Genomic DNA, 14068 nt, shown 5'->3' with positions numbered 1-14068 from the left:
TTTGAGTTTTCTCATGAGGCCCATCGTTAGCGCCCACGTCTCAGATCCGTATGTCATCACTGGCAACACACACTGGTCAAAGACTTTTGACTTCAAACACTGCGGTAATTTGGACGAAAAGACACTGCGAAGCTTCCCGAACGCTGCCCAGCCGAGTCGGATTCGACGAGTGATCTCTTTCTCAAAGTTGGACCTACCTAACTGGACCGTTTGTCCCAGGTATGCATAGTCGTCAACAACTTCGAGCGCAGAGTCTCCGACTATTACGGGAGTTGGTACAACATGGACATTAGACATGACTTTCGTCTTGTCCATGTTCATTTTCAGGCCAACTCGGTCGGAAACTCTACTGAGGTCAGCGAGCATAGCACCGAGGTCCTCCATGGTCTCAGCCATGACTACAATGTCGTCGGCGAATCGAAGATGAGTGAAGTACTCGCCATTAATGTTGATGCCTCGTCCTTTCCAGTCCAAAACCTTAAAAGCATCCTCCAATGCAGCGGTGAACAGTTTCGGAGAGATCACATCTCCTTGTCTGACTCCCCGCTGCAGAGGAATAGGCTTCGTGCTCTGATCCTGTAATCGGACGGACATAGTGGCGTTTTCGTACAGACACTTCAACACTTCGATATACCGATAGTCAACTTGGCACCGCTGGAGAGCCTGCAGCACAGCCCAAGTCTCGATCGAATCGAAGGCTTTCTCGTAGTCCACAAATGCAAGGCAAAGGGGAGGTTATACTCTTCAGTCTTCTGTATAACCTGCCGCAGCGCATGTATGTGGTCTACGGTACTATAGCCTTTTCGGAAGCCGGCTTCCGAAAGAAAATGTTACAAATTACATATTTTTTAAGGGGACGTGCAAAATTATGGCTTTTGCGCGTTATTTTAAATAATTAAAGTGGTTCTTTGAGTTAATTCACTATTTTTTTTAATTTTTCTACAGGAACTTACGTCCAAATATGTAGCAAATAAAATATAAAATGTCCTATAAGACCAAAAATCGGTTACTACATTATTTATTTATTTACGGTTTATGGGTGTAAGGGGCTATGACACCTGTATGTCACGGGCGTAAGGGACAGCTATTTTTCTTATTAAGCTTTTTACGAAAATGTCTATAGTTTCACGTTGAAAAGCAAGAAAATTCAAGATTTTACGTAATTATAACGTCCTGCTAAGTTAAACCTTAACAATGCTGTGAGGGTTTGAAAATTACCAAAAACTTCTTTTCGCTCTCCTGAAAAGTAGCATTTTGTCCCTTACGTCAATTGAGACTTCCACCATCGATATAATATGTAATGGCTACGGAACCCTATTTCGGGCGTGTCCGACACGCTCTTGGCCGGTTTTTTTTACATCAAATCGCAGTTCTTTTGAGGCATACGTCCTTAAAGAGCAACATATTGTTCGTCGTGATGTGGCCTCACTTTTCACCAATGTTCCTCTTAAAGAGTGCTATGAGATAATTCGAGGGAAGTTAGGTGAGAATGGCATGTCAGAGTCCTACATGGTATTGCTCAGAAACTGTTTAGATGGGAGTTACTTTTTGTATCGAGGACAACACTATCTACAGATTGATGGCGTTGCCATGGGTAGTCCCGTGGCTCCGGTGATGGCCAATATCTAGATGGAACATTTTGAGACGTTAATAAATCTTCAAGCGTGGAATATTAGAGTGTGGAGGCGGTACGTCGACGATGTTTTCTGTGTTATGAAAGGTGGGAAACCTGAAGTGGAACAGTTTCTGGCATATCTCAATTCGATTCATACGAAGATTAGTTTTACTTATGAGTTGGAAGAGGGACATTCATTAGCTTTCCTTGATGTGAAGGTAATGGCGAGGGCGGATGGTTCTTTGGCACATACCGTCTACAGGAAGCCGACGCACACAGATAGATATTTGAACGCGTCGTCTCACTACCATCCCAGACATCTCCAATCCGTTGCGAGTTCATTACAAAATAGGGCATTTGATTTGTGTGACCCTGAATTTGTTGAAGACGAGTTGAGACATGTTCAGGAGGTACTAAAGCGTAACGGATATGTGGTGAATAAATGGCAGCCCAGAAGGAAACGTAGAACCAGATATCCTGATGTAGCTAGACAGCCTGCATATATGCCTTATGTGAAAGGAGTGACGGACAAAGTTGGAGCCGTTTTAGGTAAGTATTCCATCAAGGTGGTGTACACGCCTTTGTCCAAAGTCGCGAGGCATATTAGGACACCCAAGGATGTCGTTCCCTTCCAAACACCGGGTGTTTATAGGGTTGATTGTAGTTGTGGTAGTTCCTATATCGGACAGACGAAAAGAACAATAGCTGAGAGGGTCAAGGAACACATTGCAGCTGTTAAAAATCGCCAGGTAAACAAGTCAGCCATAGCCGAGCAATTGTTGGAGTCAGGGCAAACCACTGGATTGAGCTTCACAATCCCAAAATTCTGTCCACGGAACGTCATTTTTACTCAAGAATGGTACGTGAAGCGGTTGAAATAAAAAAAACATAAGAATTTCAACCGGGACGATGGGTATAAGCTTTCATCTTCGTGGAATCCTGTTATTAATAAGTGTCGGCGTCGGGGTGAATGTTCGGAGGGACGATCGGACGTTGTTAGTGTTGTGTGTCGGTGTGATAGGGTGACTAATAAAAGTGACCAAGTGCGGGTAGTTCGTGATACGAGTGCCGGCACTATTAGTGATCAAGTGCGGGTAGTTCGAAGAACTCGCGCTGCTAGGCGGACTTGACACCCCACACTTCAGTCTACTCGTGACCACGGCAACTGTAATGTTGCCGAAACGTCGAGGTAAATATTACTTGTGTAATAATAGCGTGATAAGTCCCGTTTGTGGTATTTTGACTATGAGTGAGAATCACGAAAGTTTAAAACGTCGAAGAAAGGTTATTAAATAAATGGAATCCCCAATCTCCATTAATAATTCCTGGAATTACTAAAACTCCCATTGAATATTAGATGAAGCGGTTTTCGTAAACAAGCTGGGTGGGTAAACAAACAATAATTAAATAAACAAACAAGTACAGACCACATTTCGGGATTCGTCTCGTCTCTCCAATTCTAATTTGTTCAAGAATTGTATTGGAGCGCCTTTGTTGGTGTTAGAATGGTGCGGTGTTAGTTTGCTCTGTTCGGGTTACATGACGTCAGTCTTTGGCCTCCCTGATGGATCTAGCAGCAACATATTAAGGTAGTATTGCCCAGGCCTCGAAGTAGGTAATTGCTGCCTGAATATTAGTTTCAACGCATAAGTTTTCAACTAAGCCAGCAATTGCTACGCGGTTCCGGCCGAGGAAAATTATATTTCTTTTTAAAAGATCTAAGAAAAGAAGCAATAAACAACTGAAAATATAATAGACAAGCAACAGCATTTTTTTATTTGGTGTATACAGTTTATGGCTTAATTTTATATTGACGTACTTACTTTTTTTAATACAGGTTTTTATACAACATCGTAATAGGAGAGTTTTTTAATATTTCGATTAGGTTAAAACACTTCACCATTCAATATATTATTATGTAGTTTTAACGACAATGACAACGTTTACGGATGTAAGAGAAAAAAAGCTAACTATCATACGATATGAATGAAGACTGAGAATATATTTCAGCAAAATTTAAGGGGCTCTTGAAGCGTCTGATAAGAAAGTTTTAATGAAGGTTCACTAATTAATTCTCATTTGACGACCACTGGGCAAATTGTCAAGTATTATTGTGTGAACTAAGCTTATTAAGCTAAGAGTATTACCCGCGGTAATCATCAGCCGCTAAAGAATCAATTTTAAGGTGATACAACAATTCATATTATTTTAATTACTGAAACACGGTTGAATCTCCATTTCAATATTCATTATTTTATAGTTTATTGAATCAGGCGTTATTTTGCGGAGGTCCAATTATCAATGAACTAAAATAATTTCCTTGCTCACCCGCGAACTTACGATAGCTAAGCTTATGCAAAATATGCGTGTTCATTAAGTCTAACAACTGGTAGCATGGTGTACGGTTGTGTCACTCTGAAGATGAGCTCTGGTTGAGTTCTAAACGCGTCAGTGTAGTGTGGTGGTGGTGATAGATGGGTTTGTGTGGTTTGTGTGTGTTCTTACAGTGTGGAGGTGGAGGAATGAACGCGCATATTTTGCATAAGCTTAGCTATCGTAGGTTCGCGGGTGAGCAAGGAAATTATTATTATTATTATTTTAGTTATTATTTTATATTTTTATCGAAAAATAAATTTGCAGACTCAATTTTTTTTTGTCAAACTTATAATGATACAATGCAAATTAATTAATGCGCGTTAGAATCTTATAAAACTAGATAGAAAAGGGTAAAATTGTAAGTTATATTAGCAAAGTAAATTATTAATAATCTATTCAAAAGGATCTTTGCATGGGCTAAGTGAGACTAATGATGTTTGACCACAAAATCTACTCGCTAGCGAAACTTGTGCATTAGCTCTTTTATCTCTTACAAAACCAAGCGTGAAAGGTTTAATTGCACGTATATTTACTAAATGATACCATTCCCTTTATTTATTCTTCTCACTTATCTGTAAAGTTTCTTGGCTTTAAGTACTGGCTATTTTGGCTTTATGTACTCTGGTATTTTTGAAGTTGTAAGAGTTAACGTTTTTTTTTAACTTTCTTATGGATGTCATTAGTGTCGTAACTTTTTACTTAAATTTAAAATGAACTAACCACAAAATGAGGGTCCATATTGACTCACATAAAATTATTAGTCCTATTTTTTTGTTCTCCTGCCTATCTGTGCTCCTAATCCTTTTATTTTTTTTATTAATTAATTACATGACTTCATATTTTTCTTAATAATGATTTCATTAGTAAAAATCATACCTTACTCATAGTAACAGGTAATTTTGTATGTACAGTCACCAGCACCAATATCTGACACAACAAGCGATGCATAAATATCTGATACGACTCTATTTCTAGGGCCGGAAGGACGTGTCAGATATTTTTGCACGCTCCGCTGTGGCAGATATTAATGCTGGTGACTGTACCTAGAAAGTGGGCCAAAGTATATTATTTTTTAGAACAGCTTTCTTCATAACTAACATTTGTTGTAATTTCTTACTAGATAATTGTGCGTTCACAGGAATACCTGTACTATTATTTTTATTCTAGTCTTTTAACATGATATAAGTTAAATTTCATGGCAATCGATCAAAAGTAAAGGAATGAAAGCGAAATAAACAAAATAATGTAACTTTTGCTTTTATAATTTGGTAAGGATACTGTTACCTGTCTACGCTTAAACCGCTGAACAGATTTAGATGAAATTTGGTATGAAGACTGGTAGGTTTGGTAGGTGACCTTAGGAGACTGGTATGGCGTGTAAATAGCCAATTTTAACGGGTGGCGGAAGACCGAGCGCGCGCTATGCCAAATGGAATTTCCAACAGTGCAGAAGCACTCACCTGGTTAGGGCTCCGGCCGATGATGTGATGCGGGGGTCTTGTGATGCGGAGTCGAGGAAATCTTCTTATTTTGGCGATGCAGTTTATAACGAATACAAGACGTGAGCGGATAAAAAACTCACGTCAACGACAAGACTGACAAGACTTGAGCCAGACTGACAAGTCCTGTGCCAAAGAGCACCCCTGCACTGTGTATGGCCTAAAAAGGTTTTAGTGCGCGAACAGAGACCATAGGATAGTTTTTCATTGAAATGTCAGTAAACGAATTTTTAGCAGACGGAGTCGCAGGAAACAGCTAGTTTATATAATACTGGGAGTAGGCTAACTTAATTAAAATTCCGAAGCGGTTTATGTAGGTATAGCATTATACGGGCGCTTGGATGATTAAGCATTGCACCAGTATTCCGAGGCTTTGCAATCAAGTAAACAATTGCTAGTTTGTGCGAGACTGATGGAGTTGACTTACTGTATTTGTTGTAGGTTCTATTACTTAATACATTTACCTGTTTACTAGACAAAAAATGATTAGTTTATTTTAATAATACGTTATAATAACGTAATTGACATCTACCCTATGATAGATTATGATTAAAAAAATATTTTAAACCACATACTGAGTAATTTAATCGCGACAGTTGTTTGTGTAAAACAGTACCTACTCTGTGAGCTGTTATTTAACCTGAGTCGTAACTTCAGTACTGTAAACGTGTAAACTTTAAATTAAAGTACGTTACATTTTAAATACCTGTGTATTTTGTTTAGAATAATTTAGTTTTAGAACGTGCTTTATTTAGACCAATGTACAACTATAACTATATACGAAACAAGTAGTCACTGACGAAATACTGTTAATATTTATTAACTTCTATTTCGCATTTTACTATTACTGAGCACATGTCTGAAAAGGTGTGGTAAAAAACAGACAGGTAATGCAACTTTTCGACAGTATTAAAAGGCTTAGCCTAGAATTTATCATAACATGCATCTATTAACCCTAATTGTAGCTGCCCACTCTAACATTAGGGTATGCGCGCACGAGCAACTTTTGTCTCCGCGACTATTTAGTCCCTCAAATGAGGTATGGGTTAGTATGGAAGTGCGCACACGTAGCGACACGACTACCCATATACTTGATGTGAGAGACAAAATAGTCGCGGAGACAAAAGTTGCTCGTGCGCGCATACCCTTAGGTCCCTTAGTTGCCTCTTACGGCACCCCTAAAAATATAACCCCCTATATATATATAGATAGTAAAACCTACAACGGCCATCAATAATTTTATTACGAACAATAACATCAGTAGGTAAGTCAGATTCAATGAAGACGAGTAATACAAGTGCTACGTGGCCCTCATAAAGTAAGTATGATCACACACAACATTAGATTTCGGTTTTATATGATAGTAAAGGTGGGGTTTTGTGTCGACCATCAAATCTCAGAACAGCGAGAGTTGTTCTGAAAATACGAAAATGGACAGTGTGACTGAAATAATGGTTACCGCTGAAAGCTCTTTGTTGTACTAACCTTTAGCCATGGCGTCGCTTGCGTAATCCATCAGGTCTGATTAATAATATAAATCTCACACATCTCAGCGTACATACAATATAGACCTCGTCTAAGAATGAGAGGGCTTTGGCCGTGGTTCCTACCGAGCCCACACCATTTACATACACCACTGAATTAATTATTTTTGCTAGCTTTAAAAGTTTAGTTCCGTTTTTGTCAAACTTAAAACCTAAAATTGCTAAAAGTGGCTTCGAAGCGGTAACGTTTCGTGTGCTCTGCCTACCCCATTTGGGAATACAGGCGTGATGTTTGTGTGTGTTAAAAGTTTAAGGAATTGTAATAGGTATACATATATAATTTCTGTGTTGAAAAAAAAAATCTCAGTTTTGTGGGTATTCTTTTTATCAATGATGGTCTTTCCGAAAGCGCTGGTAGTAAGTAGGTAAAAAAAGAAGTGCCTTTTGCAGCCTGCGTCGTATACAGGGTGCCACTGACCACGTGATGGGACTTTAACCTTATAGGGCAACGGTCGCTCTTGCGACTTTAAAACGTTGTCAATAATTAATGAAAAAAACAAAAGAAATACAGATTAAAATAAATTAAATAATAATAATAAGAAGAAGACAAAGAAAACTTACCTAAGAAACCTTAACTAAATATATCTATATTATGTTACCATAAAAATAAAAATTATAAAAAGAAAACCCCGTCCAATAGATCTGCCTGTGGCAGAGTTCCCATGATGCTGGCCGCATTACCCCTTTGGACCGCAAGTGCGATCCGCTGGGACAAAAACGTACCAGCTCTTGGGTCCCCAGAGGTGTCGATCAACCGGGAAGAAAGGGCCTTTATGAAACACTTTATATCGGCTGACCAAGGCCTCAACAGCAAGCGCCGCAAACTCGTAATCTTTTAATAAAGAGGAGTTCTTGTTTTTTAATTGTGGTAATATTGGCAAATTCGTTTATAATTAATAATATTGATTGTAATCCATAAGACTAAAAATTAATAGTGTTCACATATTGTTATAATCTATTCAAAGCTTTAAGAACTTATTGGATAGATTGTGAAAAAGATTGTCGCAAAAAAAGTCTTGCACTATAAAGGGTAAATGCAACGTTCATTTATATTCGCAAACTGGGCTACTTTTATTTTGTACCATTTTCAAATAACTTGAGTATAAATAATTAATTAATTCTCAAGATAATATTGTTAATCAGCTTATGGGACTTGGCGATGTTATCGTTGTCTTATGGTACGGCCGCTAAATTTCCTTGATTTGGGGGCAGTCCAATAATTTGAGATTTGAGATCTCTTTAAGATTTTAAACATTTATCAATGCGCTGTAAATTTAGTATTGTATTGAATGTTTAAAAAACAACGGTCATTTTTTTTCAAGTTGCAGAACAAAAGTAGCTCAATGGGGAATGGATGAAAATTTTAGAAACGCATGAAACTTTTTTTATCGATAGGAATAACCTTCCTAATTAAGAGAAAAAATATCAGATTTTTAAGTAGCATCAATTAATGTTAGGAAATGGAGTTTTCTTTACCACCAAATTACGATAGTCCGGTTGGTTACGGGTTGTTCCATAGCCCAGAACAAAATATTAAAAATGTGTCTTTGACTCGTTTGTTTTGACAGGTGACACTCTTTACCGGTCCGGATAATATCAACATGGAAATACCGACCCTATTTTTCATGTACACGCCCATAGAAACTGACATGAGCTTCTATATACATGAGCTTCATGTGTACATGATTTTAATTTTTTTTAATTAATTGATACTACTTAAAAATCTGCTATTTTTTTCTGTTAATCAGAAAGGTTTATTCCTATCGATAAAACAAAGTTTCAAGCGTTTCTAAAATTTTCATCCATTCCCCGTTATGCAAGTAGAATCGAACGTTGCATTTATTAAAGCCGAATGGTCTGAGTCATCCTGTATTTCACGCCCGGGGTTAAGAACACCTGTCACTTATAGCAGCTAATAAATCCCTTGACTTTAGCCTTGGAAATTGAATCAGAAATAAAAAAGCTTTCTTCGTTTCAGACGTCAACGGCACTCATCTTGCTGCTCCACTTATCTCTTCACACAGTGGATGAAGGACTAGCTATAAATCCCGGTAAGTGTAAAAACACTCTAGCTTTATTAGCACTCACTCCACTTTATTTAGTGCACGTAAAAAATAATGCAGTATTTTTTTACACACCTGTTGTTTATGGGTAACACGGTTTATGACTGTGACTTATGTGTTTTCGATGGAGTATTTTTATATTGATTGGAAAATTGCTCCGTTATAATGTTAAGTATAACATATCAGTATTTTTAAAATAATTTAACTTTTAAAATAAAAATGCCGAAGGTTACTCAAAAGTTCATGTTTCATATTTATAGTACACGCATTAATTCGGTATTTAATTTAACAGTTTTTAGTGATTCGTGGTTAAATACAATTAAAAAGGAAAAAAAACATTTATTCGTGGCATTTAAGGTTTTTTTATAACCTAATCAACTTAGAAAGTTGAAACCATTTCAATGTTCATGTCCAAAAAAAAAGGGCTGAACCGATTTTTATCAACCAGTGCTAAGAATCGCAAGGCCGGCAACGCACCCGCAGTCCTAATAAGGCTGTAGGTGTCCATGGGCGGCTGTGATCACCTACCATCAGGTGACCCACCAGCTCGTTTTCCAACTGTTTGATAAAAAATAAAACCCCAAACACCAAATCGACATCAGTCCATGCGTTTGAGAACTATGACTCCACAGACAGATAGACAAACTATAGCGTCAAGCTTATAGGTAACTCCCCTCCTTTTGGGTCGGGGGTTAAAAAAGAGTAAAACCAAAACAGTGAGAAATTGTCTCGAAATTTAGATTTTATTCAGTCTTTCCGTGACCATGAACCATACAACTACGTCAAAATATTAGGAACTCATAAAAAAAAACATATGTTTCATGTGACAAATTACACCAATTGGCCTAACCCCAAACTAAGCAAAATTTACTAATAAATAATATAGATAAATATAATTATACTAAAATACATACAATATATCCAAGACTCAAGTACAGACATTCGTATTCATCATACAAATTTTTGCCTTGCCCGTCACGGGAATCGAACCCGCAGGTAACTGACTTATTCCTCGTAGTTCCCAACTTAGCTATCCGGTGGTCGAATTTGTTTAACGCTGAGTTAGAGCCATTTTCATTACATTCCTGCTCCGTAGTGTTACCATTCATAGCTTTCCACCAAGTTTCCATTGTCGTTGCTATTCCAAACTCCTTGATTTAATTACCGCTGGATATTAACTGGCATCTGGCAGAATTACGTGAATAGAGCGAGAATCGTATCGGAAACCGCTATATCTTGAATGCATTCACGTTAATCACCAATACGTCACCGCGTTGAACCGATCCAGATGCATTTACCCATGTAGAGCACCCATCATTCACTCGTGACACCAAAAACCGCCCATTTGTTAGAAACATCGAGCCGAAGAAAGATAAACACCGATAAATAATTTAAAAGCCCCCGGCTTACTAGGACACGGGTGGGATAATAATTGAATTTCCCCCGATTTCCTCTGGCAATTTTAACAAATTGCCAAAGACAGGAAAGGAGAAATGTGGTGGCTTATTTGATTTCGCTTGTTGATTAATTGGGTTATACGGTGCTTCTTGCTAATGGAGGGTGGTCTTAAATTAGCTTTTAGTTAGTGTCGTGCTCGATACAAGGAATGAGTTCTGCATGCCACCACCCTTGACCAAGGAATCAAACGTTAGATACTAGCCTTTGCTTGCGGCTTCAGTCGCGTTAACTATCTGTTTTTTATATTAGTTTATTATATTAAGCCTTTTCCAGAATTAAATATTGTTTTAGAACTCCTTTATTTGTGCCTTGCTCTTCCTTTGTAGATCTGGTTGCCCTTCGGCAAAGCCCTCCTCTAGCCTTCGCCATTATGTCTATTTTTCGCTATCCTATTCCAAGTTCTACCAGCAACCCGACATATGTCACCTTATATACAAATTGCATTTAAATTGAAATTTACATACGCACGCAAACATGCAGGCAGGCACGCACGCATACACGCACACACTTTAAAATATTAAAGAAAGAAAGAAAATACATTTATTCACAACACAAGACACAACAATAGTATTAAGTACAAATAGAACAACACGTTAGGAAAGTATGTGTCATTGCGGTTGTGAATCGGACACTGGGTCAGCATAATGCTGAAGCGTTAATAATAAACACCCCAGCGCTGATTTTCATCCAGCACCGTTGGTGACCCTCGGACCGCTACAAAGATATACACAGTTTCATTACTACATAAGACTACATAAATAGATCAATTGTATAAAGACATTAAAATTATTACATAAACATAATCATTATAACTTGCCAAGTATACAACATCATTATGCGGGCTAAAAGGAAACATGAAACAAACAACCGAATAAAATAATATTATTAAAAATTATTATTAGATAATAATTATCATAATAATAATTTATTTGTTTTTAGATTAGTTCCGTACGAAATCAAAACTTGCAACTTAAAAATAAAACAAAATGTAAAAACTATAGCTGCGCATGCATTATTATTTTGCCACGAATGGCTGAACATAGGGCTGTCCCATCGTTCAGTCCATGCCACCAAGCCGTTTTCCGATAGCCACCAAGGTCTCAATTTTGCGACACAGTTGCATACATCATAATAGTGTACGTTAGACTCAATCCTGTAGCATGTGTTATGACCATAAAGTTTAAGGCTTTAAGTTAGTCAAAAAACCAAAATGAGTAAGAAATTTTCATACCGAGTATAACCTACATGGTTGACGAAATTGAATCGTACACTAAAAGCATTTCACTGAAAATGGCATAAGAGTATTGATGTAAGCATTATAGAAATCGGTAACAAAATTCCACATATTATTATGTACGCAGTTCACTTTCCTCGACTGTACAAACGAATAACAATCGAAAATTGCAGGTTCTTTACCCTCGAAGTGGCATCGTAAATATTACTCTACCCTTCTCTATTTACCAGTATGTTCTTTCGTACTGCAAATATTTGCTGTTATAAAGGTTATTTAAGTTCCATCTTGCCGAGACACCGGCCGTTACGCCACGTACGTTTATTTTCAATTTTGCAAAAACATCTTGGATTTCTCATTTTCACACCGTGCGAGATTACACGGGGTAAAACAAAGTTCATATACGAGATTTAGTCTAAAATATTCATCGACACAAAGTCGCTTTCGGCATGCGCGTAATGCTGCCACCTTTTTGGAGATCGGCGTGGAATAAGTAATATTCCTTCAGGAATGGACATTAGTGATTCTGTTGCAGGAAATACCTAACATTGGAGGTGAAAAAGGATTTTTGTTGAATTCGTATTGCCATACTAAGTTTTTTCCGGTTATACACTCATTCTGGCATCAGTTCAGTTCACCATTTTAGTTTTCTGTCATTCATTTCGGATTGACGAATATTATTGAAAACTTTTAATTTTCATCAGTCAGTCTGAGAGGGTTACACGGTAATTTTGTCGTCATTCTGATCAGAATGATGTACCAAACTGATGCCAGAATAAGCGTGTAAACAACGTTTTTGCCCTAATTTTATAACAGTTGAAAACTTTCACTACCTACGTAATATTGTGATAGCAGAAAATTATCCCAGATACAATAATACTTTTTTCATCACACTTGCTCGTCAATGATGCTATTCCATGCCTGTATACTAAAGGGCAATAGCCTCAATTGTGCCCGCAGGAACTATGGATTTACGTATAGTTTTTCTCCCCAAGGGAGTTATGACTTTCGTTTTAAAAAGTTAGTAGGTACGTCAGTTCAGACTAAAGAGGTTTCAAGTCAGCCAACGTTTTATTTACATCTTGAAAATTTAGCTATAACCCAATTTTATCCCATAAAAATTTGTCATGAAACTTCGTTATTTCTATATATTATTTTAAATTGAAATCAAATTGTTTTGCAATAATTTTAGAAAATATTTTTTTAGCTTGTTGGAACAATCTGGCCGTAACACCATTCGAATTCTAAACTAAACACAGTTCTTAGTATCTATGGTAGACGACTCGAAAAAAGTGACAATCAGGGGGCTACTACGAAATTCAAAAATCGAAGTTCATTAATATCGTTTACTTATTTATGTTGTGTTATTTAATACGAGAGTGAGAGGGACGGCACGATACAAACTTCGAGCTCTGTATTGACGGGTAGCCATTATTTTATCCAGTTGATTTCTTAGCGCCTTTCTTTCACCGAGATGTGAAATGCTCGGACACAAAATATATTTTTTTTTAGTTTTTTTCCCCGCAATGTGATGAAAATCATTGTGTGTATCATGGACCGTAAGGGGATTACAAACTCGAGTCATCAAAAGCCCTTCTTACGCCCCTTAATGCACAATGTACTATAAGTACACATTTAGGTCACATAAAGAATAATCACTACACTATCCGCTTGATGATTGACAATAGATAATAAAATACGTGTCCAATATTTGATTCAAACTGATCGACTAAACAGAATATTATTTATTTCACCCAGGAATCTACCCCATTGAAAATAATGCCATAATTACATAAAATGATGTACTGAACCACCGCCCGCAAACCGCACTGGAGCATGGCCAGCTCACTCGCGTACGTAAACTCGTGTTATGCGTGCTTATTCCCTTTAGCACCGTACGCGCTTAATAATAATATTAACTTACGCGAAAATTGTAACCGTTGTTATTTATGGATGATGTGTTTTCGTGCGTTTGAAGCACGATAACACGTCGATACAAGAGTTAAAAACAATAAAATAATAATATCGAAACTTTATTTTACGGTATTTCATTATTACTTAAATTACAGGATCCGTTTAAAAACGGCCTATAAAGACCAACCGTTTAATAATGACGTAATTGCAAAGTTTGGATAAAATGAATTCGCTTAGTGCGCTTTTTGTGACTTGTCGGTATTGCAACCTATGTAATGATGTTTAATTTTGTATGACGTATCTGTAATAACGCTTCAATGTACAGTTAAGTGCAAATTATAAGTATCTCTTCGAACCACTCAAAAATA

General features: G+C 37.3%; 1 protein-coding gene across 1 annotated transcript in view; it reads left to right on the top strand.

Annotated features, from left to right (window-relative positions):
* The window catches only part of LOC141434472 (suppressor of lurcher protein 1-like), a 105069-nt gene that overhangs the window by 31302 nt on the left and 59699 nt on the right, over nt 1-14068 (top strand). Inside the window, exon 3 of the mRNA XM_074096892.1 lies at nt 9013-9085. Coding sequence (XP_073952993.1) covers nt 9013-9085 — 73 coding nt within the window. The remainder of the gene's footprint in view (nt 1-9012; nt 9086-14068) is intronic.

Source organism: Choristoneura fumiferana, chromosome 13 (assembly GCF_025370935.1).
Source record: "Choristoneura fumiferana chromosome 13, NRCan_CFum_1, whole genome shotgun sequence".
Lineage (NCBI taxonomy): Eukaryota > Metazoa > Arthropoda > Insecta > Lepidoptera > Tortricidae > Choristoneura > Choristoneura fumiferana.
The sequence above is the reverse complement of the archived record's forward strand: the minus strand, read 5'-3'. Positions and strand labels throughout refer to the sequence as shown.